Source organism: Aaosphaeria arxii (assembly GCF_010015735.1).
Source record: "Aaosphaeria arxii CBS 175.79 unplaced genomic scaffold BU24scaffold_8, whole genome shotgun sequence".
NCBI lineage: Eukaryota > Fungi > Ascomycota > Dothideomycetes > Pleosporales > Aaosphaeria > Aaosphaeria arxii.
Window position 1 is genome coordinate 1,367,735 of NW_022983481.1, and position 17,313 is coordinate 1,385,047.

Sequence of the window (17,313 nt, forward strand, 5' to 3'; positions counted from 1 at the left end):
ACTGTGTCTATCGTGAGGGGGTTTCGGTTTACGGTTCTTCGGTCTACGGTTTTTGGGTCTATGGTTTTACGGTCTATGGTTTTACGGTCTATGGTTTTACGGTCTACGGTTTTTCGGGCTACGGTTTGTTTGTCAGGTTAATGAACGTATCGATTGCATTGGTTTTTCCTTGGGCGATTTTCATGGGAGAGAGAGACTGGAGATGCTAGTGGATAATGTTTCGGTTCGCTTTCGGTATTGTTGTCTTATAATGAATTCATGATCTCCTCTACTTATCACGGGCTTTGAGGCGTTTGATATTGTTTGCCGATTCACTACATTATAAGCAGTTCCGCCGAACAGCCAGATCTCATCTTCGTCCTCAGCGATCCCGCAAAATATTTTCAAGCCATGGATCTTTATATAGGTCGGAATCGCTCGGCTTGATCCCATCTGCTAAAGACCAGGAAAAGATCAAACGCGTGGCGAGCCTTGACAGACTTCTGCATGTCGCTTGCTCCTGCTCGGTCGTCTTAGAGCCGCGTAGGAATGTTTCCAATAGGTACATTTTCGATTGGAACCATGCAGCTAGGCGTACACTTTTCCCCAATCTGATACCTTGGGGGCAGCTAGCGATGACTTCGGCCCCAAGATCAATGACATTTTCCCCATCTTCTGACTTCCAGTTCCATTGTTTATAATATAATTGATGTGCGCATCGTAGATGGAGTTGTACTGCCAAAGCAGCTGATTTGACTTGCACTGTTCCGAAAGGCGGCCAAGGGCTTAGGGGAGGGGATGCATAACAACGGTTATCGACGTCGGTGATGTACAATAGACGGAGCTCATCTGCGCGGTACATACGCAATCCTTCTTGGGTATTGCCGTAGGTCTTTGGCATTCGACAATATTGTGGATTCATGAACGATTGCTGGGATTGGGTCCAGACCGTAGCCGCCAGAAGTAATGGTGCGTCCTCGCGAAAGACTTCGAGTAACTTCGGTATCACTCCAGTCATTGCAGCACCGAGCCAGATTGGCGCCGTAGCGGGATTTCGAAGGGCCATCATCTTGACGAGTAATTGGGGATGATCCTCTGCTTCCAAGGTCAATATATTTTGCACTGTACTGAGCCATTCTCCAGCCAGGTGGCATTCCACGCCTGGCTCCCAGAAGCAACCTATCATTGATGATGCTAAAATGTTCGGCATGCAACTAAGCGCCATATAATGTGCAATATGACTTGGATCTGGCTTCTGTATGTTGCTGGGGGATTTTGAGGGAGCTAAGAATTGATTCCATGGATGCGGAAGAACAATATGCGTCCCATATCTATTGGATGGGTGAAGAAACAGAGATATAGAAAGGGCGGCCAACAATTCGTGATGGGCGTTGTTCCGCTCAGCAAAACTCTCAAGGTATTGTAGCGCTTCAGAAGAGCTCGGTGGTCGGCAGCTTTCGAAGTCCATATGTTTGCTTGAAACGATAAGTTCAAAACGGTCCTCCGGGCCAAGGTGGCATGCCCACGGCGAGTGATACTCATCCTCTGACCGGTGGAGAAGTGACTGCCACCCACAACCCGTTGCGAGGATAGCAGTCCACCAACGGAGTTCAACTTAGGATATGCCGTCGGGCATGTAAACGGGCAAAGAGTTCTTGGTTGCCATACTAGCTCTTTCGCGCACTGCTGCCTTGGTGTCCGTGTAGCTGACGCGGTCGGCAGCAGTCTTGCCACGCAACTCGCAAAGTTTAGAGGAAAAGATGTAAGACCAACCGAGTGACAGGATCGCAAGGAAGTTCGCGGGAAAACATGGATCGAGTTCATTTGTCGCCGGCGCTGCTCCGAGTTTACAGAAGTTCGGCTCATCAATGCCAATGACAGCCTTTTGAGAGCGGGACTGCTTCGTACTAGAATCAAGACTACATCCAGACTGGCTGGAGATATTCCATTCTGCAAACCCTTCTAATTCGAGAGTGTAATCTGCTATGTCAGGAACGCTTTGGACGCATGGAATTGATGGAGTTTTGTTTAGCAGTGCATGAACGTGAAAGCACGAGCTTGGCAAGTTGAGCTCAGATTTCGCAGATTTCAAAACTTTACGCCAATAGATTTGGCTCTTTGCCAGTGTTTCGAACCTTTGCTTCGCGGATGGCTGGGCGGGAGTGGTCGACATGATGTTGTGTTTTCTGCCTCTGTTGTGGAGTAAATAGTGACTGACTTGATTATATGTAGGCACATCTGAAGTGATTGCTTGCAACGACTGCTGACTAACCTTCCTCCAGCACAAAACATGCGACCACACTTGGAACGGTCGTCACTCTCAGAAATAGAAGCTGAGCTATACTGAAATCCAAAAGGTTGAACTTTCATCTGCATTACCAACAATATCATTGCGAACGATTCATGATTACTGGAAGGGTTGGCGGTTGAACAACGATCAAACTGCCCGGCGTAACTAAAACGAGGCAGTATCTACCTCATACTATGTTCTGACGATTGAATTCAGTCAGACTGCCGGAGAGGGTGATGATGGGATTCTTCCCTTTTGCCCAGGGGACGGCTCACATGAGTGTTGACACTGAATGTTTGTAGTGCCGCTCGACGTTTCTTTATTATTAAATCCGATTCAATGAAAGAGTTTGGCTTTCAAATGTCGCACCTTTTATCACTGTTGGATGAGCACCTCTTCTTTGCTTGATTTGCATAGCTTTTGAATAGCAAGCTGTATTTAGACTTCCTCCTCGCTTCCGAAATACTCTACCGAGACATTTGACTTATACAAACAGTGCCGACCGTCTTCATCTCACTAGCTATAATCTCTCCCATCACCAATGTCCCAGAGCTGTTCAATTCTTCGAGATAATGGCGGTGAAATTACGTTTGCTTCTACCAACAGCTGTCTCTCACCGGAGGCGCCCACCGCCGCTCGCAAATGCCAGCCACAAATCCTGGTGATCACTGCGACTAGAGATAAGTGAATGACTTGAATACAATCTTGCTAGCAACGAGCGAGCCGGGTTTGTCAAGCCTGCACTCCACCTTCTTCACCCCAGTTTGCGTGGAGGGTTCACCGTCCTTCGCCACTGTTCCATTGAGACCTCACTCCATACTATCTTTCACTTTGCGCCAGCATTTTCCACCCTTCACTCCACATCCTGAAACACTGCTATTGTCTTTCAACCCCTGTTATGGTTCGGCGAGGATTTCTTATTGTAGTCGAGACAGACTGTAGCCGTATTGTCGCTCACTGTACCTCTTCGCAAGCCAGGCCGGCCTTGACCATGAATATAGTTCCACGGATTGAACCTCCTCCATCTCATCCTTAACCTCGCGCATACCTCAAATCCTTGAACATTCTTGAACTCAATCTTGACCAATCCAACTTTACCACCTCACCTCCACCGCAAACATGTCGCCTTCAGATTACGCCAGAAACCGCGCCGCGAATTGGACTCCACCGCATCCCATAACGGAGGAAGACAAGGCAATCAGAAGCCTGAAGAAAGCGTGGTTGAAAGCCGGAAAGCAGACGAGCTGGCCCTCATCTGCTGGAAAAGAGGTCATGATCGTCAAACTCCACGATTTTGAAATCTACCACCCTCCACACAAAGCCAAGTTCCCGTACGAGCTCACCTCATTGCATCTTCACAGCGTCAAAGCCAGCAAGCTCAACTTCAACGGCATCCTGTCCATTGGACGAACCCAACATTATGTGGAGCTTGTCGACATCGTTCATACATCGATCGAAGGCTATGGCGACGACGCCAGCACTAAGATCTACATTCAGTCCCGTCTCGCTGGTCGAGACAGAGAGTTCGATATCTGGTACGAGCTGAAGGCTCCTTGCGAACATTACAGACTCTATCAAGAAGCCTTCCTTTGGATCGCCACTTTCGCAAAACACACCATCGATTACATGGAAGTGCAACCATCCTCCTCCGTCACCCTCTCCCACTTCCGAGATGACTTCCACGAATGGTTACAACAGAAATTCGGCAATGACCCAGAGTTCACGACGTGGTTGGCAACATGCGGCGACAGGACCGACTTCCGCTCCGACATCAACACCTACGTCGACTTTTTGAGGAACCAGTGCATCGGCCAGCCAACTTCAAAATCTTTACTGAGACATCCAGTCTGGTCTGAGTGCTTGAGAGGCGAGCGAGAAGCCATCCCCGCACAACCCGTTGTCTGCAACAAGACGATCGCCACGCCTTTCGTCTATGATCACTTCAAGAAGATGTACTTTGGGAAGCGACTCGAGAAGATGCAGCCAGACGAGAAAGTACAATCCCAGACCGACGAACGGAAACTAGCCTTAGGATTCCCAGAAGATCAAGAAGAGTCGAAGAAAACCCGTTCTCGGACCACATCATCAGGACCAGTTTCAAGAGATAGTATCAACGTTGGCGATGTGGTTGAAGTTCAACCGGACGACGAGACTCGCTGGTCCTCTGCTGGCCAGGGGTGGGCTGCTTATGTTCAAGGTATCAAACCATTGAAGAACGGCGACGCCAAGCTGGATGTGATCTGGCTGTACGAACCAAGCAACACCGTCATATCAGACATGACATACCTAGTCAAGAAAGAACTCTTCTTCTCCGACCATTGCAACTGCGACTGCGAAAGCCTTCTTGTTAGTGAGGTCCTCCGGAAATGCACAGTCGCCTGGAACCCAGATTCTTTGAACACGGATGCCGATTACATTGTCCGCCAAAAGGTCAATGTTGCAGAGGGATCACATTCATGGGTCACACTCAAAGAGAAAGAACGATATTGCTGCCATTACGCTCCTGATAGGAACACTGGACAGCCATCATACAAAGTCGGAGACTGCGTTTACATTCTTCCAAAAGCAAAAGGAGGTAAACATGAAGAGCAGCCGACATTAGAGCCAGTCGTGATCGAACAGATCAATGAAGACTTCGACGACGTAATGACACGAAAGCTACTCCGCGTTAATCGCGATTGCCGTGGCATGACTAGCACCTCCGCGAGAGATCTTGCAAAGGCGGCGCCCAATGAACTGGCTTGGACAGAAGAACTGGACACAGTATCCATGAGTCGTATTGTCCGCAAATGCCATATCAGGTACTTCCATCACGACGAAGTCCTCAACAACCGCGTTCCTAGTCCATACAGCAAGCAAGGTCAAGGCGACTACTGGTTCGTATCCTCGAGAATCACCAAGAACGGACGACTGGAGTACACCACCCGCCAACCAGGACCATTCAACCAAGGCATGAATCCTGACAAACTGCCGGTACCACTGAGAGGAATGAGTCTCTTCTCTGGAGGAGGTAATCTGGACAGAGGCCTGGAAGAGGGTGGCGCCGTGAAGTTCAAAACTGCTGTGGATCTCGCACAAGAAGCCATCCACACGCATCGAGCCAACGCAGATGTCCCTGAAAATCATAACTTCTACTATGGATCAGTCGACGACTACCTCAAGGCGAGACTATCTGGAAAAGAAGTTAAAGACATTGCTCGCATCGGAGACGTCCAGTACATTGCTGCCGGAAGTCCTTGTCCCGGATTCTCGCTGTTGCAACCTGATTTTGAGAGCAACAAATCCGTCGGCCATGCATCACATGTCACCACATGGCTGAGCTTCGTCGATACCTATCGCCCAGAACGTGGCCTCATGGAGAACGTCGTCAGCATGTCGGCCAAAAGAAAGGGGTTCGAGCAAGAGAAGGTCTTTTCCCAGGTTGTCGCTTGCCTTGTAGGACTTGGATACCAGGTCTGGTTTGGCATTGTCGATTCAGAAACCTGTGGCAGCGCCCAGTCTCGGGCGCGCCTTTTTATATCGATTGCGGCACCAGGCCTCACGCTGGCGGAGAGGCCTTCACAAACTCACAAGTACCGCAATTTCCGACCCAGGAGCATCGGACAGACCGAGATTGGAGAGAACTTCTCCAGCCGGCAGGATCCGGTGACTCCCTTCCCATTCACCACCATCGGCCAGGCCACAGGCCACCTCCCGCCTCTCGGAACCGGCAGCGTCCAGGCCTGCATCCCCTTCCCTGACCACCGAGTGGTCAGGGTCGCAAACGAACTGGACCGACAACTGATCGGCCGGATCCCCCTCCTCCCTGCTGGACAGGGATACGTGGAGGCCTTCGAGCAGGGTTTGATTCCCAAACGCCTGCAGAAAGGCAAGAAGAACCCGGGCAAGTCGTTCAAGCGGGTGGTGGAAGCTGGCACCTTCCCCACCGTGACGACGAACGTCAACCCGGCGGACGCCCACTGCGGCCAAGTGCTGCACTACAAGGAGGATCGGATCCTCAGCATCCAGGAGGGCCGGATGGCCCAAGGAATCCCGGACCACGAGGTCCTCATCGGCTCGTTGAGCCAACAATGGGGCATAATCGGCAATGCCGTCGACCGCCATGTGGCGGTTGCCAATGGCCTGGTTTTGCGAGAGGCCGTCGAGAAGGATCTGGAGGGGGCCGCGCTGGCGCAGCCTCCTCAGCATCATTCGAAGAAGCGCGCCCGGGGGGGCGACGACGAACTGTCGTCCCCAAAAAGCACGACTGAAAAGTCCTCTGCAAAGAGGCAAAAACCAACCGGTAGCCAACAGCAGGCTACCGCGGCGCCCGGCCTCCGGAGAACAAGACACTCCGGAATGAAGGTCAAATTCCTGCCAAGATCAATGGCAGAGAAAAGGCGTTGGGACGGGGATTCGGAGTAATCATTTATTTTTATTTTTATATGAACAGAGAAGCATTGGATATAGAACGGCGTTGTGGGGTGGTTCAGTTTATCATCATTGCATTGGAAAGTAGATAGCATTATCATTTTGAGAGACCATCATTCTCACCAATCAAAAACCTTACTTTCGTTTTCACATTTATATATATCTTCCTTGACATGACGTTGATCTCCAATGATATCAAATTACCGCATTAGGTATAGTCCCCCACCTTTCCCCTCCAAAGTTAAACTAAAAAAACAATTCCGCTATCAAACTACCCCACGCTGCGACAACGACACTACAACCCCCATTGAAACTCCATTTACACCCGGGGATCAGCGGCGACGGAAGCCCATATATTCACAATGGCCTCTTTTACAAAGCTCGAGCAGATCGAGCTGCCAGCGGCCTTCGATGCGCATGTGCACTTGCGCGACGGCGAGATGTCGCAGCTCGTCACGCCTACGATCCGCCAGGGCGGCGTGAACCAGGTCTATGTCATGGTGAGTAAGAGAAAGGGATTGATATCTTGGGTCGTTTTGAAATAGAGAGATTTGAATGTTGATTGAGCAATTGAGACTGCACTGTGTACTTCCTCTTGAAATGGACATGGAGAGGAAGATATACTTGCACTTGCTTTCCTTCTACACCATTTCTTTTCTTCACTTTTAAAAGAGCAAGGAAGAAGTCCAATTGTCTTCACCATCTTCCCCCAAATCACAACCCCTCAAATGCAATCGCAAATGCAATACGCAAACGCAAAAGACCTCAACCCGCTAACACCTCCACCCCCAACACAGCCCAACCTCGTCCCACCCATCACGACCGTCCAGCAATGCCTCGCCTACCGCGACCGCCTACGCGCCATCGAGCCGAACGTCGATTACCTCATGTCGCTCTACCTGCACGAGTCCATCACTCCAGAAGTCATCCGCGAGGCCAAGAAGGCCGGCATCACGGGCGTGAAGTCGTATCCCGCCGGCGTCACCACCGTAAATCCCCCCTCCCCTCCCTTCCATCCCAAACCCCAACCTCACCGCTAACACCAACGCCCGCACAGAACTCCTCCTCCGGCGTCCTCTCCTACGAGCCCTTCTACCCGGTATTCGCAGAAATGGAAGCGCAAAACATGATCCTAAACCTGCACGGCGAAGTGCCCTCCACCCCTCCCCTCTCCTCCGCCTCCTCCACCTCTACCCCAGCGGTGACGATCCTCAACGCCGAGCCCGCCTTCCTCCCCACCCTCCTATCCCTCCACCAAAAGTTCCCTAACCTCCGCATCATCCTCGAGCACTGTAGCACCGCCGCCGCACTCGCCGCGGTGCGAGCATGCGGCCCCAGCGTCGCGGGCACCATCACCGCGCACCACTTGAGCCTCGTGGTTGACGACTGGGCGGGGGATCCGTTTTGCTTCTGCAAGCCGGTGGCGAAGACGCCGGAGGATCGGGATGCGTTGTTGAAGGCGGTTGTGGGGAGCGGGGGGCGGTTCTTTCTGGGGACGGATAGCGCGCCGCATGATAGGGGGAAGAAGAGGGGGGAGGATAAGGTGGCGGCGGGGGTGTTTACGCAGGGGAATGCGGTGGCGTATGTGCTTGATGCGCTCGAGGTGGGTGTGAAGAGGGGGGTGTTTGGGGAGGGGGAGGTCACGCAGGAGGTGTTGGAGGGGTTTTTTGGGGGCTGGGGGAGGAGGTTTTATGGGGTTGAGGAGAAGAGGGGGGAGAGGGTTGTGTTGAGGAGGGGGGGTGCGAAGGTGGTGGATGTGTTGAGGAAGGATGGGGTTGGTGTTGAGGTTGTGCCGTTTAGGAGGGGGGAGAGCACTTGGGGGGTGGAGTGGAAGTAGAGACGACTTGTTCATCGTTGTGGTCTGTTTACTGGTTTGTACAAAACAAAAATACCAAATTTCTCGCTCATGTTACAAGCAATTCCACCATGTCATGTGTGAACTAGAAAGCAAGAATCGAAGGAGACATTTCTCCATCAAAAGCACAAGGCAAAGACCTCACGCCGAACTTAACTACTCGCGTAGGCGCAAGAGCCCATGTCCTTCTTCTCGGGCTTGACATGGGGCATGATGTCGAAGTCGAAGATATCCACCGGCAGACCTATGGTGGTACACACGTTTGGAATGTCCACGATACCTGCGATGTGGCCTTCGATCGGCGCGCAACTGAGCAGGAGGTAGATCTGATAATCGCTGTATCCTGTTATCATTCGTCAGCATCGTTCTGATTTCCCACATTGTTTCTTTCTATGTTCGGTACAGGTACGTAGGACGTGGATGCCTTACCGAATCGTCGCAGATACTCAATGACACGCAGGCAGTTCTGTCGATACGCAACAGTAGCATCGAGGTAGTGTTGTTTGCCATTTTCATCGACGGAAAACCCCTCGAAGTAGATGTACCTTCCTGGGCCGAACTGTGGTTGTACGGGGCCTGGGATGTAGATAGGCGATTTCATGCCGAGTTGTTCCATTCCGCCCTTCATGACCGTGAACTTAATGGTAATAACGCCTGCCATTTCGATGGCGCCGCAAAATGATATTTCGCCATCACCCTCTATAAGCAGTTCAGACGAAGAATTAGCCATCTGAACTTAGTAAAGATGATCGAGGTAAACTCACGAGAGAAGTGCAAATCTCCAACACTGAACTTAGCACCCTTAACATGCACAGGCAGGTACACTTTGCTCCCACGGGATAGATTTTTGATATCACAATTGCCGCCGTGCTCAGGACGACCAGGGATGGTACGTGCACCCTCCTCGCCCACCTTCTTCTTGATGTCCTCTGGTGCTAACCCTGCATGCACATTCTGTGGGTTCGGAGGCTGGGCGACGACGCGGTCAAGATGCGAGTGTGTGCTGATAAGCTCGGCCTCGCGTTTGTTCCAGGTGGAAAGAACTTCAGGGGATGGTGCACAGCCTAGGATGCCGGGATGGATGAGACCGGCAAATCGAACGCCGGGGATGTGACGTGAGGAACAAAATACGCCTTCGAAGTCCCAGATAGCTTTGGCTCTGTGTTATGAGAGGCACTCGTGTCAGTCGCGTTTGGCCAGATCTTGTATTGTAATACCTTGGGGTGAGAGAGAAGGCAGTCTTACGGCTTAGGGTAGATCTCGTCGAGGAAACCTCCTCCGTTGTCTTTTGAGAAAATTCCTGTGAATCCCCAAGGTTGGTCTTGCAGTGGCTGGACATCTTGGATCTCGACGATGAGGATGTCTCCTGGCTCCGCCGTCTCGATGTCGAATGGGCCCGTGAGGTAGTGGATCTTTGTTAGGTCGACGTCCCGAACATCATCTGCAGAATCATTGTTGCCGATCTGACCTCCAGTCCAGTCCACACATTCAATCTTTACGACTTCGTTGTTCTTGATAGTACCATACGAAGGAACTGTACCATGGTCAGCGATTGGGAAGTATCAAGGCGACAGGCTGGTTTTTACCGTCAGGATGCCAGCGATTCTATGAAAGATTAGCTCTGATCTTAATTATGTGTAGAAATTGACTTGCATGAAGACATTCTTGCTCAGCAGCAGGCTTGTCTAAAGACACTTTGGCAGCGTAACGAATCTCTTGTTTGCCCATTATGACGGGTTGATGTTAATCACGTTGAAAAGTTGCTGTAGACGAATTGATCCTCACGGAGCTAAAGAGAGTAATATAAAAGCAGTATATTGCTTCGAGATTGCAGAGCCGGAAATGGCTCCTCTAAATATGACCCCTCAGCGGGGAAATGGATGTCACCAGGAGCAGATAGTGACATAGTCCTACCACCCAGAGATAGCTTCCGAGAAAAGGAGATGATCAGGGCAGTTGATAAGCGCAAAGAGATAGCTACAAGCTGCTGTTACGTACCGGGAGCTATTCAGCATCGGGTGGTTCACCATAGCTCCCAAGGGTATGGCTTAGCCCCACTGCGGGGTAGATTCATCCTATCCTTAACTGTACCCTCATGATGCAGCCGATGCGCGTGTAGTTCCGTTTACGCGTTCTTGGTGTTGGCATTCGATGCTCCTTGGATATTATTCTTTGTCAAAGAATCGATCCATTGGCGGATATGATTCAATCCTGACTTTGGTCTAGGCGTGTGCTATAGCAACCCTGTGCATCCAAGAATTGCCTACGTGCAGGTAGGGACTTCAGCTGAATTGCTTTCGAGGAGTTTGTCGAACTTCAGATTGTTTGACCGGTTCATGCATTGCGACATTGTATGCGTCGAGCTTCTCCCATGGCAAGCTCAGGAATTCGTGCTTGTTTTTCCATCTCACGTCCTCGGCCTTGAAGGCCTCAACCTCAGAGGGAGGAGGCGGGGGCTCCGTTACTTTCGTAATCAGATAGGCCGTAGAAGCCTCTGCCAACCCGTAGATGAGGACACCGACGAGAGGGATCTTGACGAAGACGTAGAATCCCAGACCGAAACCGAAGAGAACGCCTGCTCGGTCTTTGAACCACTTTTTCTTCTGTTCTTTCGAGTATCTGACGCGCGCGAAGTATGGTTCCAGCTAGCAGACAGTTAGAAGCCGTTGAATGCAGATTTGTACAGGAGAACTTACGAGCTCACGCATGAGGGTGCGGGAAGAGAAGTAAGCTTGTAGGAAGGTTACCAGATACTTCTTGGGCAAGACCAAAGACGTTCCGAAGATGAGGAGTGCTGGTTGCTGTCCAACTGCTCCTTGAAATGTGTAGAAACTGGCTGCAGGGAGTACGAAACGACCAACGTAGGGAATGTATGATAAAGCAAGGACGGCTAGAGAGATGCCGGCTTTCCGCCCGTACTTGACTAGGAAGATCATAATGGTTTTCTTGATATCCTTTTTGTCCTTTGGTTCCTTGGGGGCGTGCGAATCGTACATGTGTAGATTTGGGTAGTATAGTGCGCGTAGGTTGTGCGGGTTCTCGGAAGCGTGCTTCTTGACGTAGGTAGTATCCACCCATTGGAGGGAATCCATGAACCTATCAACTGTGAGTTTGGATAGGGGCTTGTTTTGCGGTGCTCCTCACATTTTGTCAAGAGTTGGGGTGATGTAGCGCATCAGTGTCATCAGGAAGAAAGGGACCTGGAGGACAGTATGCTCGAGGAAATGGAGGCCGCTCACGACATCGTCATCCCATTGGGCGTGGTCCATGTTGATGACCAGCGAAAGGAACCATAGTAAAACTCTTACACCGATGATCTATGCACCGGTTAGCTTGTGTTATATCGGTTGCACTATCGCTGCTGCTCTCCGGTGATTGAGCTAGCAGGAGAGCTTATCGAGGCACATACGGGAATGGCGACAACGAGACGGATGAGGATGCCTGCGGCAACAGCTATAGCTGCCTGGCGGTAGTGATCGGAGGTGAAGAGGGCAGGGTTCTGGAGGGCTCGGTGCACTGAATATTGTACGTCAAGATATATTTCTACAGTAGGGGAGTATGGCATAGCATATTTGAGTGGTTACATACCACCCACGAGGGTAAGCTGTGCCCCTCGAAGAATTGCATTGGCGCCGAAATTGGACATGGTCGTAGAAATGAAGTTGAGTTTGAAATACAATTATGGCAAAGCGAAGATGGTGGAGTGCTAAGCGCACACAGTCCTGTGGCGGACGATGTTGACGAGTGAATGCGTGAGTGTAGGAGATGAGAAAATGAGGTGTGAAGCTGTGTGTAGATGGAGAATGCGTATGAGGACGATGATAGCCAATGACGTCGTTAGAAGGCCGAGACTCTCTCCCGCGCGTTCCTTCCTATCCTCCCTTGACCCTGCCCCCCCATCGCCCTTTCCTTCCCTTCCGACATCCGGGCCGTGCCAAAGCGTCCCATCCAATCCATCATGAACATACACAGTTACACAGAGTAGTTATCACTGTCCTGGCCACCCATAAGAATTACAGCAGACGGTCATCGAGATTGTTAAGAAGATGATAACTTTACTCCATCCCTAAGTGTAACTATCAACTACTGGCATGGCCAACTCGGTATTGTTAAGCAAAGGTGAAAGGTACCCACTGTGCCACCTAACCGTCGTAGTTCGTTGTAGTTGTTCTTAGATGCGGATTTACCCATTGGTACCATCCCCCATCCGTGGTCCTTTCCGCTGCTTTTCCCCGTACACTGTAGTGTCAATAAGTGCTGGCAATAAGACGTCCAATCATGCAATCGTGAAAACTGCTCCTTTCTACCAGCCTTTCCTTTACGGTGCAGGTAGATACCGTACAAGTCTTAGGTACGCGTACCTACGAAGTAACAAGTTAGAGGTGAATGCCTATTCTCTTCTTCTATGCCCTCCAAAAGGCCAGCTCAGTAGACAGTAGCACACGTGAGCTCGTGAGAGTTACTGTTTACCCTCGCGTGTCATGTCTGTCTCTGTTTTTGATATTAACCTGACGCTTTTGTTTGCTGTTCGAGTCACTGCAGATAATACTCTGTACTGTTCCCTCCCTTCTGGTGCTGTCACAGCGCCACCGGGAGGAAACGAAAAGGAAACAGATTCTGCGTCGAGTGTTTTACGGGTTAATGGTTCGATGGACTGATAATAGTATGGAAATGGCTCAGGCAGCTCTTGTAATCATGTTCCACCATTCTCCCTTTTTACGTCCGTTCTCTGTTCGGATGTGAAACTCGTTTGTCCTCGGCAAGGGCAACGGACATGGCTGGGGGAGGTGGTAGGTGGTAACTTGAGTGGTGGGAGGCCCAGGGAGGGGAGGGGCCATACAAGAACTCGATAGAAACTTAAGGTGCCTCGCTCGTATGGTCCAGTCACATCGCGACTGACCGCTCCATCAAGTCTCCACCTCGAACTCGCTTTTCCTCCTCTTCCTCCACCACTTCTTCTCCTCCCTCTCTTCTTCTTCTTCCTCTCCTCCTTTCTACTGTAATAATAAAGACGACACCTACGCCTGCGCACGTCGTCCGCACCTCTGTACCCTCTCGACAGCAATGGTCTGAGGACCCCACCGCCATGTCGTCGCCCGCGCCCGCGCCCGCGACATCACCAGAACATCCGCATACACCGCCTCTAGCCACCCGCTCCAACCCAAACCTTCGCCGCTCATATACCAACTCTTCACGACCAACCACCGCACCCAGCCATAGCCACTCCCACTCGACCTCCAGCAATGTCGCTGATGGCATAGAAACGCTCTTCACCAGCGCCTCGGCCAAAATCATCTCCTTCACAGCCTCGTCCGGTCGGCTCGCCGTATCGCCGTCACGCCGGCGCAATGCTGCCATTAAGACCGAACCTCTTCCCTGGACCACCATCACCGAACGTACCCTTGCAGTTGGTCAGTCTTTCCTCGTCCGGTCCACGTGTCCACGCGTGTTAACCCTGTTCTCTAGGCGTATTGCAGATCTATCGCGTGACGTCCTCAAACGTCTCGTTCCTCAACTCTGGCAATCTGCTCCATACCATCTTTCCCAAGTCGCAATGCTGGTGCGTCGATGCAGACTCGACTTTCGTACTCAGGGTCCGCATGGAATCTTACTATCGCATCGAGCTGCCATGCGAGACCGAGGAGGATAGGGAAAAGGCGGAAGAGTTCAAGTCAGTGCTCAGCCAGGTGCTCCAGTATGAGAAGACGCCCTGCCCGTTCAGACGGGGATACGAAGAGGAGATAGAGGCTGAGGAACAGCCAAAGACACCCCAATCACGACTGCATAGGAAAGCGCCAGAGAGGGCAAAGAAGTGGCTATTCGACAAGACCTGGGTCCCGGAAGATGGCCCGAGGCCGACCACACCCTCGGACTCTGGTGCTAGTCCTTCTACACGTCCTCGAGTGAGACGTGCTCCTCCTGAGGAGGTGCCAGAGATGATAGAATCGCCAAAATCGGAACCCATGCATTCACCTTCTGTCCGTGAACGAGCCCTTACGTTCCAGGGATTGCGTGCATTCACTCTCCGAGGACTGCGTACACCATCGGGACTTGGAAAGATCTCCTGGCCACCTGTAGGGCCGGCAGAGCCAGAGTCGTCGCCAGACGAGATTGGTGGGTCTAATGTTCAGGAATACGTTAGCAGGTTCAGCAAATCCTTTGGCAACCTCAGCATGATGTCCAGCAAGGATTCCTTCCATTCGATCGAGTCACCTGGCCAGGAAACACCTTCGCCTCCCTATGTGGATGCTGAAACCGACTTGATCAATCCATGGGCTGAAGATCCCGATTCGGAGGGCTTTCAGAGAGGAAGAGGCCGTCATCGACGCCAGGTATCGGCACTCACCATTCGTGCACAGTCTTCCGAGCCAGCATTACCTTCTCCCTGCACGCCTGTCATGAATGTTTACCCAGGCCTCTCTCCTTCTCCTGGTGGTCTCCTGTCGTCACCGCCGTCAACCCCTCCCCTTGTTAGCGACTCGGACGAGGACAGCGTAGAGCCGGCACAAATGGATGTGCTTACTCCTCCGAGTGCTATCCGCATGAGGAAGCTCACTGGAGCGACTCAGAGGCGAGCTTTCTCTCCCATGCCCCACCCCCAGAATTTGTTCCGACCCTCCCTCCGCCACCCCACGAAGAGGCTCACCTCGGAACTGATGCGCAGGACCTGCGAATTGATCCTCGGACCACCAGCACATCTGGTGTTGCTCATGTTGCGAATTGCATCCAAGATATCCAACTTCGGCTTCAACACCTACAAGATCCGAGCTTCGGGCCAGAAGAAGTTCCCCGGATCGTGGGAGTCGAGCGAGGAAAGCGAGTGGGACGAGGACGACTTCGGCATTCCTCTGGATAACCTCGAGGGCGTCCGACGGCGAAGGCACATGGGCGAGGTCGACTAACGGGACCAACGGGACCAACGAACGAAACACGCATGATTTGTTCTCTTTTTTCTTCTCCTGCTTCTTCATGGATTGATAACTTTTGAAGCCAGCCAGCACAGCTTATCGACGATGATACCAAGACAACACGTTTTTTGTAATTTGCATGATTACGGTCCAGAGGGGGCAGGTTCCACTCGGTCGGTCGGTTTTAACGGATTATGGTTCTTTCACGGCAGCAGTCAGCGACGCATACTACGTACTATCTTACTATTTGATGTTTTGTACATATACTATCTAGGGCAAAACTGAAATCAACTTTTAGCGATTGTGACTTTATTATCAAGTGTGGTGTGGTGTGGTGTGGTGTGGTTGACCGTTCTCTTCAACGGCCTTCAGCTTGTTCTCCGCAGCGTAAGCGTGTGATGAACGGTTGGGGTGGTGGTAGTCATGATAGCTGAAATCGGCGTGCCCGACCACGACCGGTATTCAAGCTTCCAAGTAACCTCCATCCACATCGTCCCCAAGGTTCTCAGCTACCTCCCCACATCCATACCAAAAACCCACCAGCTTAGCATGACCACACACACCCCAGTACTCCATACTTTCTTACGACATCAAACCCAGCAAATGACCCTCGACCTCACGGTCTGAGACCAGGAGTCGTGCGTTGAAATACCTAGGTAGGCATCTAACAGGAGAAAGCAGTGGACGGACTACGCTTCCTCAGCCCTAACACTACTACCTACCACCACCGCCGCCGCCGCCGCCCGGGTAGACGGGAGTCGTTAGTGTTTAGTGTCTAGTGTCTAGTGTCTAGGTCAGTCGCTCCGGCGGTGGTAACGACATAATGGTGGAGTGGAGTGGTGGTGGTGATATAGCCCAACAACCCAAGGCAAGCCGAAGCGAAAAATGGGAAAAGGGAAAGGGGAAAGGGTTCCAGAGCCCCAAAGGCAAGCGAAGAAGCTAGACGGGAAAGAGACCATACTTGTAGACTATACACTGTGGCTAGAGTTGGGACGCAGGAAGTGGGAAGTAGGGTGTGGGAAGAGGGAAACACGTCATCTAACATGACAAGTTCGAGTTTGAATTGTAGGAAGTTGGGAAACAGGAAATATGTACGGAGTACTCTAGATTTTCTTCTGCGTTCTCGCGGGGCGAAGCAGCGATGATGATGGTTCGAGGAAACAAGCCCACCGTACGACGCTCCTCACAACAATTAATCCATCGCTGAGAACAAAAAAAAAACAATGTAAATGCTCGAGTACTCGAGTCCTTTTTGCAAAACCAATGCTCACACTCAAACCAATTTGCTGATCACATCCCAATCCATAACCAATACTTCCCAAAATGCACAGTGGGGTGGTCCTTCTCTCTGTTCTCGAACACCCCATCCCCATCGCTGTGCCCCCCCAGCCCCGCTAGCGACCAATGTCCAGCCATCCCAGTCCTGGCATTGCCGCAGCACCTCACACCACACCACGCGAGTGGAAAAGAGACTCATTGTCACGCTCGGGGTTTCCCTTTTAACTACTTCATTTGAATGACTTGATTGATGAGTTGATAGAGGGGAAAAACAGGAGACCGACTCGATCATGGTTGCTTAGTCTCGATGTCTTCAATAGTAGATAGTTTCGCCGAGGGTGACTGACGGTGGTGGGTGGGTGGGTGGGTGGTGGTGGAAAAGCAGGAATATAATAATAGAAACCCACCCCAACCCAACCCCCAACCGGAAACCAGCGACCAGCGACCAGCGACCAGCGACCAGCGACCAGCGACCAGCCCCTCGTATCATCCACCCAACCACGCCAGAAAAACCAGGAAAATCAATAATACTAGTTCGACTATTAACCATTTCCTCCACCCACCCTTCTTCTGCAGAACCCTTTAGCGATTTT

At 51.5% G+C, this 17,313-nt stretch overlaps 6 protein-coding genes across 6 annotated transcripts; 3 read left to right on the top strand and 3 right to left on the bottom strand.

The window, feature by feature from the left end:
* Nucleotides 1-1,594: 1,594 nt before the first annotated feature.
* BU24DRAFT_465839 (uncharacterized protein) lies at nt 1,595-2,152 on the bottom strand (the record flags this gene model as incomplete). The annotated part of the gene is made up of 1 exon (XM_033532311.1): nt 1,595-2,152. The coding sequence occupies one exon, from the start codon at nt 2,150-2,152 to the stop codon at nt 1,595-1,597; it is 558 nt and encodes a 185-aa protein (XP_033380622.1).
* Nucleotides 2,153-3,373: 1,221 nt separating this feature from the next.
* On the top strand, nt 3,374-6,673 carry BU24DRAFT_397293 (S-adenosyl-L-methionine-dependent methyltransferase; the record flags this gene model as incomplete). Its single annotated transcript, XM_033525342.1, has 1 exon — nt 3,374-6,673. Exon 1 carries the CDS (start codon nt 3,389-3,391, stop codon nt 6,671-6,673), a length of 3,285 nt encoding a protein of 1,094 aa, XP_033380623.1. The 5' UTR covers nt 3,374-3,388.
* A 293-nt stretch (nt 6,674-6,966) lies between these two features.
* BU24DRAFT_453713 (Dihydroorotase) lies at nt 6,967-8,516 on the top strand (the record flags this gene model as incomplete). The annotated part of the gene is made up of 3 exons (XM_033531281.1): nt 6,967-7,179; nt 7,477-7,668; nt 7,737-8,516. Exons 1-3 carry the CDS (start codon nt 7,042-7,044, stop codon nt 8,514-8,516), a joined length of 1,110 nt encoding a protein of 369 aa, XP_033380624.1. The 5' UTR covers nt 6,967-7,041.
* A 136-nt stretch (nt 8,517-8,652) lies between these two features.
* Nucleotides 8,653-10,262, bottom strand: BU24DRAFT_485699 (formamidase FmdS; the record flags this gene model as incomplete). The annotated part of the gene is made up of 5 exons (XM_033533394.1): nt 8,653-8,877; nt 8,964-9,233; nt 9,299-9,693; nt 9,780-10,068; nt 10,184-10,262. The coding sequence occupies 5 exons, from the start codon at nt 10,260-10,262 to the stop codon at nt 8,687-8,689; spliced, it is 1,224 nt and encodes a 407-aa protein (XP_033380625.1). The 3' UTR covers nt 8,653-8,686.
* A 554-nt stretch (nt 10,263-10,816) lies between these two features.
* Nucleotides 10,817-12,180, bottom strand: BU24DRAFT_412797 (uncharacterized protein; the record flags this gene model as incomplete). Its single annotated transcript, XM_033526128.1, has 5 exons — nt 10,817-11,179; nt 11,231-11,630; nt 11,679-11,851; nt 11,944-12,050; nt 12,123-12,180. The coding sequence occupies 5 exons, from the start codon at nt 12,178-12,180 to the stop codon at nt 10,817-10,819; spliced, it is 1,101 nt and encodes a 366-aa protein (XP_033380626.1).
* Nucleotides 12,181-13,297: 1,117 nt separating this feature from the next.
* On the top strand, nt 13,298-15,651 carry BU24DRAFT_274034 (uncharacterized protein). The gene is made up of 2 exons (XM_033522618.1): nt 13,298-13,945; nt 14,001-15,651. Exons 1-2 carry the CDS (start codon nt 13,621-13,623, stop codon nt 15,434-15,436), a joined length of 1,761 nt encoding a protein of 586 aa, XP_033380627.1. The 5' UTR covers nt 13,298-13,620; the 3' UTR covers nt 15,437-15,651.
* The last annotated feature ends 1,662 nt before the right edge of the window (nt 15,652-17,313 follow it).

What these genes read in the sequence shown, in the direction of transcription:
- BU24DRAFT_274034 (XM_033522618.1), top strand. Translation starts at nt 13,621, where the DNA reads ATGTCGTCGCCCGCGCCCGCGCCCGCGACATCACCAGAACATCCGCAT. An exon ending in CGAACGTACCCTTGCAGTTG is followed by an intron (nt 13,946 to 14,000) that starts GTCAGTCTTTCC and finishes CCTGTTCTCTAG; the next exon opens with GCGTATTGCAGATCTATCGC.